Source organism: Ammospiza caudacuta, chromosome 14 (assembly GCF_027887145.1).
Source record: "Ammospiza caudacuta isolate bAmmCau1 chromosome 14, bAmmCau1.pri, whole genome shotgun sequence".
Classification (NCBI taxonomy): domain Eukaryota; kingdom Metazoa; phylum Chordata; class Aves; order Passeriformes; family Passerellidae; genus Ammospiza; species Ammospiza caudacuta.
This window is the reverse complement of record NC_080606.1, coordinates 3,061,907-3,080,618: the sequence shown is the minus strand read 5'-3', so window position 1 is coordinate 3,080,618 and position 18,712 is coordinate 3,061,907. Positions and strand designations below refer to the sequence as shown.

The following is an 18,712-nucleotide window of genomic DNA, read 5'->3' as shown; positions in this document are numbered from 1 at the left end:
AGCTCTTAAAACTCATTTTTTTCCTGTTTCAGTAGGACCTTATTCTTCCTGATGAAAATCCGGTCATAGCATCTCTCATTAAAAATAAAATTATTTTGAAATAAATAAATATATAAAATAAATATCATATACATTTTATAAATAGTTTTGTCCTTATGCACAGTATCCATGCTTACATCTGAATAATGTTCCTTGCCCCATTCCCACCCCAACAGCAGGAATAACCCCACAAATCAGGACCAGTCCATGGAGCATCATCCATGTAGCAAACTCCCAGGCTGCTTAAGCAGGGCACCACTCAAAGGCTTTTCCTTAGCAGGGAACTATCCCAGCTCAGCAGCAACATCTGCAGCAGTTCTGTGGTCTTTGTTTTCTTTCCTTCTCTTCATTTTTAGGTTGTTTTGGGGCTTTCTTTTCCCCAGTGATCATGTTTGCTCACCTGCTCGTTCCTTTAAGCAACCATAACATTGAATATTCAGCCTCTCTTGTAGCAACCGGGTAACGAAAGTGAACGAAAATGGAAGATTAAATGTAGGGTTCCCTCCCTTGCCCTACCCCCGCCCCATAAATAACCCAGGTTCGATATACACTGGAAACAAGGAGGAACAGCAGTGTCTGAATTCAATGTAAGTGCTTCCCTAGGTCATCTACTCTTACAGGAATGATGGAATGACTATTAATAGAGCGCTCTGGGAAAAAGCTCGGGAGCCCAAGTATGTACACTACCACTGCAGGAGCCATCACCTGTAGTGGAAGAGGTCTCTGTACATGGCAGGGATTTTGGCAGGGTCCACAGGCCGGGGTAAGAAGTGGGTGAATTTCTGGTGTCTCTTAGTCCTGTACCCCTCGCGGGGGGAGCCGTCCTTGTTGAGGGCCACGTAGTACTGGCGCTCCGAGTCGGGGTGCTTGTACAGCGTGGACGCGTACGTGTTGTACCAGTTCTCCTCAAACTGCTCGCGGAAAACGCACTCCCGGCTCAGCTTCTTCTGCCGTGGGGAACAGAGACACTGGTGTCAAAGAGGCACAAGGGAAAACATTGCCACCGTTCCTTAATTTGTTTTTCTAGTGTTTTCCCCACTGCCTTATCCTGGCTACCCTGAGGATGAGGACTGTGCTGCTGGGGATGAGAGCTGGAAATGGGCACAAGTCAACACCCAAGGAGCTCTGGAGTTGGAGGAGGAAGGAGATAAAAGCAGAAGGTGGGCATGGATTTTGCAAAGGTGCTCTATGAGTAAATCAGACAGGCACACAACAAAGCCCCAAACCTGTACAGGTGTGAGTTTGAGATTGCTGGGGTGGTTGTGCCACCAGGCAGGGACACATCCCCCTGTAGCAGCCCCCTCTAAGGTACCACACACCCCAAATCCCTCTTTTGGATGGGAGAAGCAGCAGGCAGCACGTCTGAAAGGTTCTAAACAGGAAAACAGGAGCAGGCACTGCTTTGGAAGTTCAGGGCACACAGGTGGATGAACTGAGATGGGAATGAAAGCATTGCTCAGGATTTCCCCTCCTGGAGTGGCAGTGAGCTGTGATGGGAGGCTGTAACAAGACCCAGAGGGATGTGGGATGTCAGACCCCAGGGATCTTTAGGGTGGTGACAGGTGATGTGATGAGGGTGTGTGGCTGGTGCATCCCACGCTGGCATGGGGGGACAGATGGCACTGGTGTCACCACAGCCACAGCCAGCCTTCCCATCCAGCCCTTACAGCTGGGGGCTCTTGGCTGTTTGATGATGGACCTTTCATTTATGTCCAGTGCTCCTTCCCTCTCCCTCCCATCTCCATGTGCCTGGCTGCAGTGGGGAGCAAGGCTGTCCCTCTGCCCCACAAGGACACAGGGGGCTTTGCCAGCCCTGCTGTGCTGTCACAGAGGGTCCAGCCATCCCATCCCATCCCACAGGGGTGCTGCCAGGGTGACTGGAGCCCTTTCAGCTGAAGGGCAGCCTGCAAATGTAGAGTGCTCTAGTATTACAGCCACTGTCCCTCCACTGTAAACTATCTGGGCAGGGAATGTGTCCCCTCTGAGGCACACTGAGTGCTCAGTAAATGTTACTGCTTGCAGTAGATGTGTTTTGTAACACAATCCAGGAGCTCACCTGTGCTCAGAACCTGCTTTCAATGTTTTGCTGCTAATTTAATAAAGCCTGAGGTGAGCTGTGAGCCCTCCAAAAGTCCTAGGCCACAGCCTTGGCCATCTGAGACCCAGGGAACTGCAGGCTTCTCTTCCCAGCTCTGTCAATAAATACAGGCTGGTTTTTTTTCCTCCTCTCAGATGCCATCTACTTGGAATATGTTGGAACCTGATGACTGCCTGAACTCTGGCTGCTGCTTTGCCCCCATTCCCCCGTGCTGCACTGGGCAGTTTGGAGTACAGTGCTTGTGGAAAATGTTTGGCGAGTCTGGGGTGATTCTGCAAGGTGTGATTTATTCCTTTCCAAGCCCTGGGATGTCCCCACTGAACCTGACACCACACAGGCAGCGGGCAAGGTGCTGCCTGGGACTTTTGCTGCCCTAAGTATTAGTGGCATTTCTGAAATCCTTGGGGAGCTTTACAGCAATGCTGTTACGAGGTCAACAGGGACAGGCAGAAAAGCTCAGTGTCCTGAGGGGACTCCACGTGTCGCTGTGGCGATGGCTGGCCCTGGCTGCATCAACACAGGCATCAGGCAAAATTGGCACAGAGGGAAATAATAAACTTGCTGAAAATTTAAAAATACTGCTGTACTGTGATCTCCCAAAATACCATTGTAATGCTAATGCTGTTGTCAGGCGCTGTTTTATGGACCTTTAATTAAGAATACTGCAGTGGCTTTTGAGTTCCAAAAGCCATCATTGTACAACCCACGTGTCCCAGATTTTAAAACTCCAGGGTTATTTGGGGACCTGGCTCGTGATGCCAGCAGTTTGGAGCAGCCTTTTGAGTGTGTCCCTGCAGTGTCCTGCCTGGTGCACAGGATCCCAGAATGGTTTGGGTTGGAAACAACCTTAAAGATCACCTCATTACAGACCCCTGCCATGGGCAGGGACAGCTCCCATGACTGTCTTCAGGTCAATTCTGTTTCCAGATTCAGTGCTGTAAAATGTTACCCCATTTTTGTTTCTGTGTTGTAACATGAACACGGGATCTAGAATTTAATTAACCCATCATGAAACTCGATTCACAATCAGAGCTGCAAGGTTTGAAGGCAAAGGGGGGGGATGCATGGGCTCATGTTCTCCAGCAGGCACGAGTGAAAGCTGAAACTCCAGGAGCTGCTGAGCAGGAGAGGTGCTGCTCTAGCTCTGCTTTCTGAAGTGTGCTTCAGGAGATTTTGTGGTTTATGGAATCCTGGTGATTTTTCCTTTTTCTATTTTGCACATTTTTTATTTAACCACTCTCTCTGCATTTAACTTCTGTTCTGGGCAGAAGCTGTTACAGAAGTGAGGTGGGAAAAGGACAGTTATTGGTGCATGCAGTATTTGATGATCAGAGAATTACAGTGGTTTGGGTTGGAAGGGACCTTAAAGTTCATCCCTGCCCTGGGCAGAGACACCTTCCACTATCCCACACTGCTCCAAGCCCCATCCAGCCTGGCCTTGGACACTGCAAGGGATGGGGCAGCCACAGCTTCCCTGGACAACTATCTCATACAAACACCAGCAGCTGTGTCTTAAATGGTGGAAGGGTCTGTGGCAGTCTCAGGTGGAAATGGGACAAGGAAAAATGATCTAAACTTGTGGTTTGCCAATCAAAGGTTTTCTTACAGCTTCTGTGTATGCAGAGTACATAAGTTTTAACTTGTACACTGAAGCTTATCTGATGGTGAGAGGAAGTGCTGCCTTCTGCTTTGGTTTAAAACCGGTTAATTTGATTTCATTTTATTTTTACTGTGATCCACCCTTAATTGAGCTAAATAATTAGGAACTGAGTTAAATTAACCTGTAGGAAGCACCTCTGCCCAGCTGTTAAAACCTGGCATTTTGACTGTAAGTCATAACACTTAACGAGTTTACACTTGGGGTTTTTAGTCAAAACATGGAAAATTTTAGCCTGAAAATGGCACTTCTAGGAAACCATGAACAGCAGCCCTAAACTCCTAAAAGGAGTTACAGAGAATTTTACAATAACACTCAGGCTACAATTTCAGCTTCTGTTGGTTAAAGAGCCCTAATACAAAGACAAGACCTGCAGATAGATAGGTGCAGACCAGACCATGAGAGGTGAACACAACTGACGTGTAACTCAGGCTGGGAAAACACATTAACAAACATTGCTTTTTGCTAAATGTACCCCTGCCTTTACCTGGCCATTGCCACACCATTTCTGAAAGGCAAAACCTCAGTGTGATGTCTGGGGGCTGGGCACCACTGGGGGCTCCCACAGCAGGAGTGAATCCTCCCTCAAACAAAATTTCCTAAATATCATTTATGTTAAAACAGCAGTGGCATCAAAGGTAGGATGGAGATCACTGGCACCCCAAGGACGTGGAGGGCCTGTGCCAGAGCAGCTTGTGGCACAGCTGAGGCCACAGGCTGCAGTGGGACAGGGTGCAATCAGCCCAGCCTGAACTTACCGACCCATAGAGCTCGCCTCTCTCATTCATGCCGAGGTAGAGTCCGGAGTCCACCCCACGGATGCTCACCAGCCCCACTGCAAGGCTAATAAACTCCAAAATCCCTAAAAAAGAAAAAAAAACTGCAAATCATACAGAGAAAAAAAAACAACACCAGGCTCTAGCAACAAAAACAAATCAGCCATTCCCAGTAACAATGCAGTTCTTAACTCTATAGTTCCATCTGTGTGCAATCTTCTGATTTCCAGCCTGGGCTTCTCCCCACCATTGTGAATTTGAGTTGCCTAAGAGGGATTGTCTTTGCTAATGAGAAGAGCTTTGCAAGGTTTTGCTAGTTTGGGTTTGGATTTTTTTCATAATTATCACCAAGAAGACAGATGTAGAAACTTGGGCCTGGCCACTAGCAATGTCAGAAGGCTGTTACCATGCCAGGTTTTATTCTTAACTAAAACTAGTGTTGTTTTGTCTTCTAGAATAAGATGATTGTCCTACAGGTTTTAAAGTCATGGGTTCGGTAAAAAGAAGTGAAAAGCACTAGAAGAGATGTCTGTGAAGACTGTCTTCATCCTGACACTCCAGTGGGATACTTGTAAACCCAAAATATATATACAAGCCATAGGGATAAAATCCAGCTACAAAGCATACAGGTTAAAAATGCATCTTCCTCTGCAGCCTTTGGAGCCAGGGCAATGCCAGTCCATTCTCCATCACCCCCTGCCACTGTTACTGCCAGAATCTCCCCTCTGTGTCCTGCTGCCTGTCCCAGCCTCCTGCCTCTTCCCAGTCCCCTGCCTCTTCCCAGTCCAGCAGCATCTGTCCCAGCCATCCCTAGCCCTGCAACAGCAACTGTTTTACCCATGGGCTGCAGCCTGCCATGATGGTGGCAGCCTCATTTCCTCTGGAAAGGAACAGCAGGGTCTGGCTGCTGCACCCCCCCAGCTGCAGCTGTTTCAATGGGGGGAAGACTTGTAACAGGAGAACCTTTGGTGAAGCACTTAAAAACAAGCAGCCCCTACCTAACACCACAAGTGGTGGGGACCTTCAATCTTCCCAGGAAGAATTTCTGAAAGGAGTGGTGGGACTGTGTTATTATGGATTTCACACACCACCTATGTAGAGGTCACGGGCAGTTTTGCCAGTGTCCAGTACAGGATTAATTAGCTAGGAGGCAGAAGGAAGCGGTTTTTCCTCATCTCATCTGATGTCTCCATTGACTGGAAGGGAAAGTTGCTCTAACCTTTAGCATGGCTCCAGCTCTCCTAATTTAGCTCCCAAAACATCCAGCCCTGGGCAATTGATGCTCTGATCAAGTTACCTCCCAGAGCTCCTCTTAAAAGTATTGCCTTGGTTTTAAGGCACCGCGTGACAAGCGGCCACCTGAGCCAGCTGACTTCAGTGGCAGCCACAGCTCTGGGTCACCCTCCAGCCTGGGGCATGGATGTGACACTCTCAGATGACACTGCATCACTGCCTAAATACAGGACAGCACAGACAGCCATGGACACCCCTGACCCACTTAGTGCAGTGCAGACTCATGGCCAGGTGCTGGCAGCCAAGCTGGCTGCAGGAATTCCTCCCTACCCTCAGACCTGCCCTCCCTTTCCTCTGCCTGCTCTGGGGCTTGTGCATCTAACCCAGCCCTCCCTGGGTGCTAGGGGACACAAAACATGGACTTGGGAGTGGCAAGGCCTGGAAGCAAACAGGGAAACAAACACCACAAAACACACTTTATGGACCAGAGCAGATATTTTACAGGCTAAAATATACCCAGCTACACATCCTGGCCTGGGACACATCCTGCCTGGAGAAACATCAGGAATAGGCAGCACAGGCAAGGAAGGCAGCCTTTCCAAGCCAGACAGACACAGACCCTGGCTCTGCTCTCCTCAGTAGCTGTTGTGGTTTCTTAGCTGAAAAGAATCCCTAACAGGGAGGAGAGATGTGCAGATGAGGGGTGGTTTCCTCCCTTCACTACCCACCAGTTCTGACAGGAGGGAGTTACTGAACTGCTGAGTGCTTTTTCCCATCTGCAGACCAGAAATTAGCACAGCCACTATTTGAAAAAGAGGGAGTGAGGAAAGATGTACAACTACAAGGACTGTAAAAAGTAAAGCAGGAATACACAGATACACCCAGGAATGGGGGAGTGTTTCCCAGGCTGGAGACAAAAGAATAGTCAAGTGAAACATGTCAAGTAACTGGAGAATGGTAGATGGACCTTTCTGTAGGTATAGACACAGTCCTTAGCATCAGCACTTTTTTTGTCTCCTGTCACTTCTGAGAAGCAGGAAAATGTTGCTGGTTCCACTGAGAAACTGAGGGATGTCTACAGCAGGGGAACCAAGATCTTTTCTTGAGTATGCCCACACGCATGCTCTGTATGAAGCACATCAATGCAGGTCTCCAAAGACCTGGGAAGGACCAAGCCAGGAGCAGCATCAGCATCTTCCTTCTCTGAGCAGGAATAAGATATCCCTCACCTGGTGCAGGCTGGGTAGATACGGGTTTTTGCAAATGAAGTTTCTTCCAAGATGTGCCCATGACAATCTCTTCTGACAACATCCCTTGTAGTGCTCCTCTTTTCTGATCTCTGAGTGGCACTTAGAGACATGCATGGAAGATGACTATGTTGAAAGAGCATTAAGAACGTAACTTGAACCCACAAAAGTCAGGAGACAGAGTGAAGGCTGAAAATATGTGGGCGGATATCCATCCTGTCCTTAACTCACTCCAATTCTAGACAAAATTGCAGCTTCGTACATCTGATCCCCAGCAGCACAGGGAGTGGCCACTGGGGCCAGCTCAAGAATTCTCTTTCCAATTGTAGCGGTGTGTTTTTGTGGTAGAACATGCCTTTGTTTTTTTCTTTTGCTTTCTTTTTTTCTTTCCCCCAGGACTTGCCTCTTTTTTTTCCTCACTTTGATTATTCATTCTCTTTGTTCCTTGAGTCTTTCCAGATAAGACTTGGAGAGATTTGATTAAGACTCTGACTGAATTCATTTACCACTAAAGCACTGAATAATCTCCTGAGCTTTGCCATGGCCAGACCCACACACTCTCGCCTTACTCTAAACCATCCCTCAAAGAACAATTCAGCTCCTTGCACCTGTCTCTTCTTACATGACTGTATTCAGGAGCTGGGGTACAGAAACATCAGATGTTGTATTAATGGCTACAAACCTAAAGCTTCGGCTAAAAACCTCAACAACTGTTCAGCAACAGGTGCACTATGGTCTGAATGTCAAAATTACAGCCAAACTTTCTCTGGAGGTCCCAGCAGCTTCTCTAGGAATCTGTGTAACATATCCATGAGCAGGTTTGTACCCCAGAAGAGCTTTGTTTTCTGCCTTTATTCATCTGCAGTGCAACCTCAAGGCCTCTTTCCCTCCTCCACTGCAGTGAGTAGCACTGTTGGGTTCACTTCTTTAATGCTGCTGTAAAAGAGATGTGAGGCAGAAAAGGAGCAATTCCTCCTGGCAGGGATTTTCCTGGCAAATTTCTCTCAGTTTCATTCTGAGCAGGATTGTCATGGGGGTGCTAATGTCAGTCCAGACCCCCTCCAGATTTTGATTGTCCTTTATTTCTTTGCAGACAAAGGTTCAGAGTAGATGCAGTGAGAAAGATACATTTTGGAAAACACTTTATCCTTTTGGGGGTGACCTTGCCAGAGCTGCCAGTTGAGAGAGTGAATTTGGGCACTTCTGTAGTGTAAGAATGAGCTTTCTTCCAAGAAACCTAGAGGGCTTTTCCACAGTTTGCATTAAAGCTCCTCTAGGAAAAATAAGCTGCACTCCATTGTTCTTGCAAGAATCTGTGTTTTTAGAAGTACAAAATATCACATTCCAGAAGACAGGTGTGATTTAGGAAAGCTCCAGTCCTTGATAGATAAGAGGCAGTAATTCCAGTGATTGCTCAGGCAGTGGGGGTGGATGATGCCAGCACCTCCCCGTGTCCTACAGTCACACCCCCAAATGCTGTGGTACAATAGAATCTCTTCTTTTAACCCTCATTGTTGGGACCTTGGGACTGTTCTGCATCAGGGGGCTTTGGCTATTTCCCTCTCTGGAAGATGTGGATGTCTTGCACATCTGGTAGCTTTTGGGATGGCTGTGCATGGGAGGGTGCAGATACCGCCTGTCTATTCCTGAATCCCTTCCAAATTAAGAGACAGGGATGCCAAGTCTGCTTCTACCCAACATCCCACCTGCAGCTGGACACATGCCTGGGCTGGGCATCACAGCCATCCATGGGGCACCTTAATGATCTGCTCATGGTACCAACAGGCACCTTCCAGCCACGTGGGCTTGATCCTGGATTTCTAAGTATTTCTCCAGGTGCTTCAAGATTTAAGGCAGCTTTAAAGTGCTTCCCTGAATCCCTCATCTACCTCTGCACCCCTCACCACAGCTTTGGAGTCCCCAGAATGGCTCATGCTGCCTATTCCTGTTAGAAGTTACTTCTTTCTGACTGTTGCATGCAAAATTTAGGAATGCATCGATACATGACATCCTAATATGAACCATACCAGTAACATTGGAATTTAAATATTCATGGCTACTGAACACAGATGGTGAACACTGTGTGCCAATACATTATTGCTTTGAGTCTCTGCTGAAGCAAGGCTTAGTCCAACTTGATGTGAACTCAAGGATTCCAGTCTAATCCTTTGGGGCTTTGTCTTGCAATTACAACAAATAACTATTTATTTTACACCGCCTCTGGGAAAAGTCTGAAGCAGAAAACTATAATATCTGAAGTCTGGTCTAGTTTACGGAGCTGGATGTGGACTGCTAAAACACTTAGGGAATGCCAATGTTTCGATTTATTGAAATCACTGTGTGACTTAAACTTCAGCATGCAAAATCCATGAAAAGTTTTAGCATGTCTAACATGTTTTTTCCAAGTTGGAAAATATACTTGCTTTACTCAATCTTTATAAAAAATGGATCTGAAACAAATGCTGCCATTTGAAACTGGCTGTTTAGTTCTACAAAGGTAAGGAAAAAGAACTGATAGACTAGAAACACTACGTGGCAGCTTGAACTACAACCAACCAGATGTAATGGGTTTGCTTTCAACTCTTTGAGCGTGGAAACCCATCGTGTGTTACAGCATGAAAGGTTAAAAGATGGGTGTTTTCAGAAGATAATTAAAGAACGCTCGCCCCACGAACATATTAGTACCTGACTTTCACCCGCGGTTATGACTTTCTTGTTGATTTAGGCAGGGACATACCATGCACACACCTGGTGTTTATGGAAAGATAAGCTTCCCCAATTGTTCCAAAAACCTGCCTTACACCTCCAACAATAGCAGTGGCAGCACTTCCCGGAGTATCAGAACTGACTGCTTGCAAACAAGTAAAGGCAAAAAAAAGAATTCCTTTCACCGAGGAGTTAAATCACTTGAAAACTATAAAAAGTCATGTGAGCACGACTTGCAACCTGTTGACAACATAGCTGAGATCACTGGCATGGAACTTGTTGATAGCTTATGCAGACACCTGCACTAGATGCTGGAGTAGCGGGAATTTCTCTGACTGTGCTCAAACTGACTGTACTCTTTCGCCTGTGGCTTGGGATGCATTTTTTGAAGATTACATATAGTCTCATTAGAGATCACCGCTCTTGTATGCCACTGATACAGGCACGGCATTCTTCCAGCTGCATCCCGGGCAGCAAGGTAAATCCACGGTGCTCTGCCTATTGTTCCATCTTCTTTCTTTCCGAGGTCCCTTAAGTGTTTTTCCCTCTTCAGCTTCCCCCTTTCCTTTCCTTTCCAACAACCCTCCCAAACCCAGCTCCCGACACCCCTCCAGCCAACAGATCCCTGCCCGCTTTGGGGAGACGCTCTTCTAATCAAAGTCATGCATGTAAAAGAAAGCAGCTCACAAATATCTGCAAATGCCAGAAAGAAGGAGGAATTAAAAAAAAAAAAAAAAAAGAAAAAACTAAAAAAAAGCGAGGAATTTCTTTTTCCAACCTAGGAATTTCCAAGAAATTCCTACGAGGAACGTCTCTGTTTTGCCTCCCTCACCACTAACTTCAGAGGCAGAGCCAAAGCTGGTCACCCTCCTCTTTTTTTTTCTTTATTAATTTTTTTTTATTTAGTTTTTCTTGCAAAGGCACGTTTTAGTGCACCTGCAGAAAGGCTGAGCGCCGGGAGAGTAGGAAATTGGAAATAAAAACTCCCGCATTGCTGGGGAGTGAGCGCATTTGTTTAGGAGGCCAATTATATCCGTCCCGGGATGATTTATATTAGCGGGGTAATTAGCTGTGCGCGCGGGGCACCTGCTCGGGCACCCCCCGGCCCTTACCGAAGCGGCTGTGGTCCTGCCGGGTGCCCTGCACCGTGCCGTTGGGGAAGATCTCCAGGTGGAAGCCGGTGCGGCAGTAGAGCTGCCGCCGCCGCAGGATGCCCTTGAGGTGAGCGAAGTCGGTGGGGGAGCCCCGCTGCAGCCGCCCCTCGATCTGCCCCAGGCGCTCGTTGAGGAAGCCGGGGGAGTCGGCGAGGGGCAGCCCGGCGCCCAGCGCGGGGGGAAAGCCGTGCAGGTCGGGGTCCAGCGCGCCCAGGAAGCCACCCACCTCGGCCATGGGCGCGGAGCGGAGCGGCCCCGGGGGCGCGGGCAGAGCGGCCGCTCAGAGCGCGGGCTGCGGCCGCCCGGCCCCGCGCTGCCGGCCCCGGCCCGGCCTCGCGCCGCCCGCGCCTCCCATCGCTGGATCCAGTGTCCCGCCGTCGGATGCGAACTGCACTTTATATACGTACACACTCCCCTTACATTGACATATTGGATATTTAAATGCAAGCCACACCTCACTGGCATCCCCTTTGGCTATTGCTTCCCTCCCCCCCTTCTCTGATGCATTTGGCTTTTTTTTTTCCTTTAAAAAAAAGGGGGAAAAAAGAGCCCGCTTCACTCCCTCTTTTATTATGAAAAAAATGGCAGGAAAAAGCTACACATCGCAGTGAGGCGTAACAGCTCTTGGCAGGTCCCCGCCAGCCGACGATGAAATCATGGAGCCCCCGCACGCACCCGCTCCCGCACTGCCGGCAGCCCCGGCCCCGATCCCGGCCCTGCCCGGCCCCGCAGCCGCGACCCCAGACCCCGCACGCGCCGGGTCGGTCGGAGCCCCTGGGTCGGTCAGTGGCCCCGGGGCTGTCGGAAGCCCCAGGTCCGTCCGTGCCGCCACCGCCTCAGCCCCGAGCGTGCCCCCCACCCGCCACCCCCGGAACGGACACGGTGGAAAAAAACAACACATGAGGAGAGGGTCGAGACGCGTTTTTCAGCCGAACGTGTAAAAACGGAATACGATCTTTCTGAAAGCCGATCCCACGGGCTATACGGCCGGGTTACAGCCGCCGGGAGGGAGCCCGCGGCGAGGCCGGGCAGTACCGCTCGCTCTCCCTCCCCACCTTCCCCATGTTGGAAACAGGTGTTTCCGCGCTCTCCCGGCCCGCCGACACCGTATCTGTGCCGGCAGCTGCGGCCGCGCTGCAGACAGACGGAGCCGGGCGGGGCGGAGCGGAGCGGAGCAGGGGAACCGGCGGGAAGCGGGCACAGACGGGCCGGGAGGGACCCGGGGCAGGGAGCGCCCCCGCCCTGCCCGGCAGGCGGCGCTGCTGCTCGCGCCGCGCCGCCCCGGGGCGCTGGGCCCAGCGCGGGTGCTGAGGGTGCCCAGGTGGGCCCGGGGCTGGGATTGTCGTGTCCATGGAGCGGGGTGTCGCCCGCGCCCTCTGCCGTGCCCCGCCAGGGAAAAGAGACCCCACAAACAAATAACTGCAAGCACCCAAAACTGCCCTCAAGCCACCAGCCCGTTCTGCTGCAGAGGCTCCCACGGGTGGCATCAGTGTGCAGAGCTGAGGCATCGGTGATGCCCACTTCAGCGGGTATCCCACACGGGTCTCCTCTCTCCTCTCAGCAGGTCCCCCTCATCTCAGCGGGTTTGTTCTCTTATCTGGTCTCTTGAGCAGCTCTCTCTGCAGTGTGTCTCTCCTTTTAGTGGATCTCTTCTCCATCAAATCTTCTCTCAGAAGTTCTCTTCTCTCAGTAGGTCACTTGTCAGCAAGTCTACCATGTGGTGGAAGAGAACTCAGCAGGTCTGTCACTTGAGAAAGTCTCTCCCTTCCGGTGGATTTTCCTTCAGGGGTTTCCCACCTCAGTGGGTCCATCCCCTCCTCAGGTCTCTTTCCTCAGAAAGTCCATCCCATGGCAGATCTAAGCCCTCAGCAGGTCTTTCCTCTTGGAGAGCGTCTGCCCTACTGTGGATATGCTCTCAGTGGGTTTCCGCCATAGTGGGCCTCTCCCCTCAAAGAGTATCTTCCCACTGTGGATTCTCCCTCCAAGGGTCCCTGCCATGGCGGGTCTTCCCTCTCCCCTCAGAAACAGTCTCCACCTCAGTGTGTTCCCCCCACTGTGAGTCTCCCCTCAGTGCATCTCTTCCCTCAGCAAGTCTATCCCATGGTCAATAGACCATCCCCTCAATGGGTGTCTCCCTCACAAGTAGATTCCTGCTCAGGGCGTTCCTGTCATGGCAGATCTCTCTCCTCAGAGAGTGTCTCCCACACCGTGGATGTGCTCTTACCCCACCATTGTGGGTGTCCCCTGAGAGTGTCTCTCCCCTTAGCCGGTCTCTTTCTCAGCAAGTCTATCCCACGGTGAGTCTCCCCACAATGTGTCTCCCCCACAGTAGATTCCCCCTCAGAGTGTTCCTGCCATGGCGGATCTCTCCTTAGCATGCTTCTCCCCTCAGAAAGTCTCTCCCGATCAGGAGGTTCCTGCCATGATGGGTCTTCCCTCAGTAGGTGTCTCAGCTTGAAGAGGGTCTCTCTCACGGTGGATTCCTCCTGCCATGGGGAGAAAATATCTCCTCCTCAGCCGGCTTCCCACCACGCTGGGTCTCTCCCTCTCAGCTGGGTTCCCACCATGCTGGGCCTCTCCCCCTCAGCCGGGTTCCTGCCATGGAGGGTCTCCCCTCAGCTGGGTTCCCGCCATGGTGAGTTTCTCCCCCTCAGCCAGGTTCCCGCCATGGAGGGTCTCCCCTCAGCCGGGTTCCCGCCATGGTGGGTTTCTCCCGCTCAGCCGGGTTCCCGCCACGCTGGGTCTCTCCCCCTCAGCCGGGTTCCCGCCATGGTGGGTTTCTCCCCCTCAGCCGGCTTCCCGCCATGGTGGGTTTCTCCCCCTCAGCCACGCTGGGTCTCTCCCCCTCAGCCAGGTTCCCGCCATGGTGGGTTTCTCCCCCTCAGCCGGCTTCCCGCCACGCTGGGTCTCTCCCCCTCAGCCGGGTTCCCGCCATGGTGGGTTTCTCCCCCTCAGCCGGCTTCCCGCCATGGTGGGTTTCTCCCCCTCAGCCACGCTGGGTCTCTCCCCCTCAGCCAGGTTCCCGCCATGGTGGGTTTCTCCCCCTCAGCCGGCTTCCCGCCATGGTGGGTCTCCCCTCAGCCGGGTTCCTGCCATGCTGGGTTTCCCCTCAGCAGGTCTCTTCCCCTCAGTAAGGTGCTGCTCCCCACATCACCCTAGAGGGAGGGTAAAATGGTCCCTGCTTGCAGGTCCTTTCCCCCAGCCCAGGCAGCGTTCTCTTGTGAAGACATGAAGGAAATTGTGATCCAGGGATGTGACAAACCTGCCCATGTGTCTCCAGTGGGTGAGGAGTCTGGTTTTTAAATGGAGTTTGGGGTGGTTTTTCTGTCAGAGCTGTGGCCATAAAAGGGGTGTTGATGCAGAATTTGACGCATGAAGCCTTTAAAAACTTATGTTTTTTTATAGAAGTATAGGCTGTTTCAGAGGTAGTAAAATCTACCGAAGTGAGTTTGTTGACTATTTGTTTATCATGTTTGGTTACATGGAGATACCACTCTCTGAGGAGTTCAAGCATCCCAATGCAAAAATTATGGTTTTATTGCTGTAGTATCTGTATGAAGATTCAGGTGTGATGAGGTAACTGAAGGAAATAAATTGTGTTTTGGTGAAACTGACAGAGGTCCAAGATGGGGAGGAACCAGACACAGCTGACAGGATTCCCCAAACCTGGAATTACTCTTAAGGATGTAATCCTGTAAAGGCTATGAATTTAATGCATAAGATTAATGTAAAGTGAATGATCCTACTACAATCAAAGACACTTTTCTGTGAAACCTGGTTTTGCTGATGTAAGTGTGAGGTTTGCCTGTGGATCCCTAGCAAATTCATGGTTTGGAATCCTTATTTCTGCACATGTCTGAGGGCTGATCCCAGGGGGATTAGGAAGAAGGAAGACCTAGTTTCCGCAGGGCAGGACTAGCCAAACTCTGCAGAGGCCTCTGCCACTGACTTCAATCTCCTCTGGATCTGTCTACAATATCCTTAAACCCAAATCCACACAAGCACTTAGTGGAACACTTAGGAAACTGAAAAAGGTAACAGAGTTCAATTACACTACAGTAAAATCCAAGATAAAGTAAAAACCCACAAACCTTCGTGCTTAACTAATGTATAACAAAAGCAGCACAATCCCCCATCCAAGCTGACATTCCTCACTTAACTCTCCTGATTATGGTCAGCTTTTGAAGTGTCCCGAGATACATTTTATTGAGAAATCCTACATGCTGCTACAACATGTTCTATTTAGGCCCAACAGGATGTGGAAAAGGTATCTTTCTCATCTTTCTTTTTTTCTTTTTCTTTTTGTCTTTAATTTCCTGGTTTATTTATGTTTTTACTAAGCTGAGGAAAAAAGCAGAGATTTGTGCCCTGTGTTTTTGAAGTGAAAGAGGGATGTATTTTAAGTACTGAAAGCTAGAATGACTCCTCCAAAAGCAGAAACAGGTTCAGTGATTTTTTTATCTATGACATAGAACACAGTTCTGCACTCAGTAATTTCTAAAAGGAGGACAAAAACTTATGCACAGTTTGTGTCACTGAACATAAGAGTGTTGCAAAATTAACTTTCTGCTCTGCTTTGTTTCAGTTGATTTTCAGTTCCCCCAAGTTTATTCTTTGATTACAGTTTGTATTGCCCACCTTGGGAACTAAAATGGCTACTGCCAAACTGTTTTTTCAGTTTTCAGAAGAATTAGCAATGATTTTTATACAGTTTGCTAAAATACAACTTGAAGACTCCTTCCACATGCTGTAGAAGTGAACTTAGTGAGGTAGTAAAAATATTAATGGCATTTACTGTCAGAGTAATTTCTGTCCATGGAGAGTAGCCACATTTGGTGTCTGGCTATAAAATCAAAGAAAGAGCAGGACTGGGATCCGAACAGTAAATAAATTAGAAAAGAATAAGATAAATAACTGCAATGAGCCAAGCCAGTATCTGAGCTACTAGATACTGCATATCCTCTGCCTGGGGCTATTCCATGTGGTACAGAAAAGAGCAAGACAGCTGAAATAATTTGAAGTAGCAATGGCCATGAATGCAAAAACAGACGTGAAGAATATCTGAGGAAAAGAAACAACAGAGCCTTGAGCTTTCATAAATAATACTTCTGCTTCCTTAGCACTTCCCACCTTGGGATCTTACAACAATCTATGCACACTAATTAATTAAGACACAACCAAGGTCACTGTGCAGCTCCTTTTCCCTGGACGGTCTCCTTTTCCACTAAGAGCTGTTGTCCAAAGGATATTGATGGCTTTCTCTATTTGTTTGGGATTTTGGATGCACAGCAGCCCTGCTGGAGCAGAAGCTCTGACCAGGTTTCTGTATATCCAGAAACCAGACACGTCCACCGTGAGCCTTTCTGCCTTTTGTGGTGTGGTGACCATCTGTGCTGCACATGCAAGGAATGTCTGAGCTCTCCGGGCAGATAAACAGGACAATCTCCTTTGTGAGGGGGTGAATAAACAAATTTTCTTAAGGGGAGCAGAGGATGGTTTATTGGTTTTTATCTTTGATTGGTTTTACTTAAGCTACTATTATTATTATCATTTTTGCAGTACCACTTCCAGGCCACAGACCCTGTTTGTGCTGGATACTGAGTTAAGAAGTGTGGTGTAACAAACCTGAGTGCTTGACCTGAGGAATATCACTGCTCTGCCTTCTGGAAGGATTGCTACTGGAAGACAACAGAATCTCCATCAAGGTATAGAACTAGGTGTAAAAGTATGGGATTTTCACACGTTTAGAATTGGTGGCAGAATGAAGATAAGAGTCAAAGGGATAAAGGTCTGAACTTGCCTACCTGGGTCTTGGAATCAGATGCCTAAATAAATGATGTGACTTTCAAAAGAGGAAGTACTCAGCTATTCCAGTTATTGATAGTTTGTGTCAAACATGGATCTGTTTGTTTTAATTATCCCAGTATGGATCAACAATAAAAAGCAGAACTGTTCTGGCTCAACTCTGGCTCATGAAAACTCCTGTTTGGAGAGGATTGTTGTAGCTGAGATTTGCAGTCTTTAGGGGAACAAGTCAGGGACAAATATGGGCAAATGAACAGGGGAGCTTTGCTGACCCTCAGATAAGTTATTTTGCCATGGTTCTGTGTCTCTTGAAAATTGCAGGTTCCTTGGCATGGCTGAGGACAGGTTTGAATCCTGACTCAAACTATTCATGTTAATACATCTCCAAGTGTTGGATGCTGACTGAGGAATGGGAAGGCTCCTTTCTTGGGGTAAAGTGGTGCATAATACTGTTGTCTCCATTTGTAACTTTTTTCTGGGGATTTGAGCTAGAATTACAGGACCACTGAGTCATTAGGCCCAGCAGCTGACATTTGGAGCTGGTTGTCAATTGGAGCTTGCCTCTTTTGCTGTAATTGGGGAATAAAAACAACTGCAGCTCCTCTCTGGAAAATACAGAATGCATGAAATTAAATGCAAGAACTGGTTCTGGTCCTCCTCAAAAAAAACATGCTGTCCTTTAAAATGTTACTCTTCTAAGTGTGCACCTTTTAACTGTAGCAGCTTTTTATGGAATTGTCCATGACCATGGTGGGGTGTGTGTTTAAATTTGCATCAGTGAGTATTAGTCAAATACAAAAAAGAGTCACAGCAAAGTTCTGTCTAGCCCCACATCCTGCCTCTTGATAATGGCTAATAACTTGTATATGGAAAACAGGACGAGTATGGAGTGATATTTCCTTTGGTAAACCCTCCCAGCTTCCAGTGGTTTCTGGTTTAGAGACCTTCCTGAGCTGGAGGCTGCAACTGTATCATTGTTGTTGATATTCCTTGATGGACCTTTTTCCATAAAATTGTCTAATCTTTTTTTTTTAAAAACCCACTTGTATTTTTGGCTGCCATAACATTCCGTGGCAATGAGTTCCACAACATCATTAGGCATTGTGTGAAAATGAACTTCCTTTTGTTTGCTTTTGAACCCGCTTGCTGCCTGCCAGTTTGAGTTGGTGCCCTATTATTTCTGTTAAGAATACTTTAAAATAATCATTGCTGTTTACCTTTTCTGTGCTGTAACAGCTTGTCTAGAACTTGATTGTTATTATCCTTGTTTTCCATGTTGAAAGGCTCTGGTTTGCTTAGGTTTTCCTTGTGCTAAGGTTTCTAACACCTCATGTGCAGCTTTGGTACATTATGCTTCTTGCCCTTTCTGTGGCTTTTTATTTCCCCAGTTACTAAAACTGTGCTCAGTATAGAAGAGATGGGCATACTGTGGGTTTATTCAGAGGAATAATACCATTTTCTGCTTTGTTCTCATTCTTCTAAAAATTCCTAACAGGATAGTTTTCCCCAAATGCTTACAGCTGACACTGTGCTGGTCTTTTTGGACAATGATCCACTTCTCCAAGATTTCTTTTATTACTGGGAATAGAGGATTTAAAGTGTGGCAAGAATGGCTTTTTCCTCATCCATTATTTTTTATCCATGGACTTAGAGTTAAATTTACTATTTTAACACCCACTGGCTTTGTACCATTAGCCACCTACCCACAGCATTTCCAGATCATTTATGGATTGTGAAGCAGCAGGAGACACATCACAGACCCTGTTCTGAGTCTATAGGGAGTTCCAACATTCCTGACGTCAAACATTTCTTTCTCTTGGTTATGATCACCAGTTATGTCACTTATTCTGTCATTCTTGCAGTAAGGCTTGTTCATGACCTGGATTTCATACCAAAGTTAATGGCCTGGCAATTTCCCATGGGTTAACTGTGGGGATCATCAGTTAATCCTCATAATATTGTGTTATTTTCATCTGTGCTGCTGCCTTAAATTAATT

At 48.2% G+C, this 18,712-nt stretch overlaps 1 protein-coding gene across 1 annotated transcript; it reads right to left on the bottom strand.

The window, feature by feature from the left end:
* FGF16 (fibroblast growth factor 16) lies at positions 1-11,145 on the bottom strand. Its single transcript, XM_058814266.1, has 3 exons — positions 10,869-11,145; positions 4,553-4,656; positions 1-986 (listed from the first exon to the last, which is right to left on the bottom strand). The coding sequence occupies exons 1-3, from the start codon at positions 11,143-11,145 to the stop codon at positions 741-743; spliced, it is 627 nt and encodes a 208-aa protein (XP_058670249.1). The 3' UTR covers positions 1-740.
* Positions 11,146-18,712: the final 7,567 nt, after the last annotated feature.

Bases quoted from the DNA above. Each gene is read 5' to 3' on its own strand.
- FGF16 (XM_058814266.1), bottom strand. From the start codon at position 11,145: ATGGCCGAGGTGGGTGGCTTCCTGGGCGCGCTGGACCCCGACCTGCAC. The intron at 4,657-10,868 runs GTAAGGGCCGGG...TTTCTTTTTTAG, and splicing joins GCAGGACCACAGCCGCTTCG to GGATTTTGGAGTTTATTAGC. The intron at 987-4,552 runs GTAAGTTCAGGC...TCCCCACGGCAG, and splicing joins GAGGCGAGCTCTATGGGTCG to AAGAAGCTGAGCCGGGAGTG.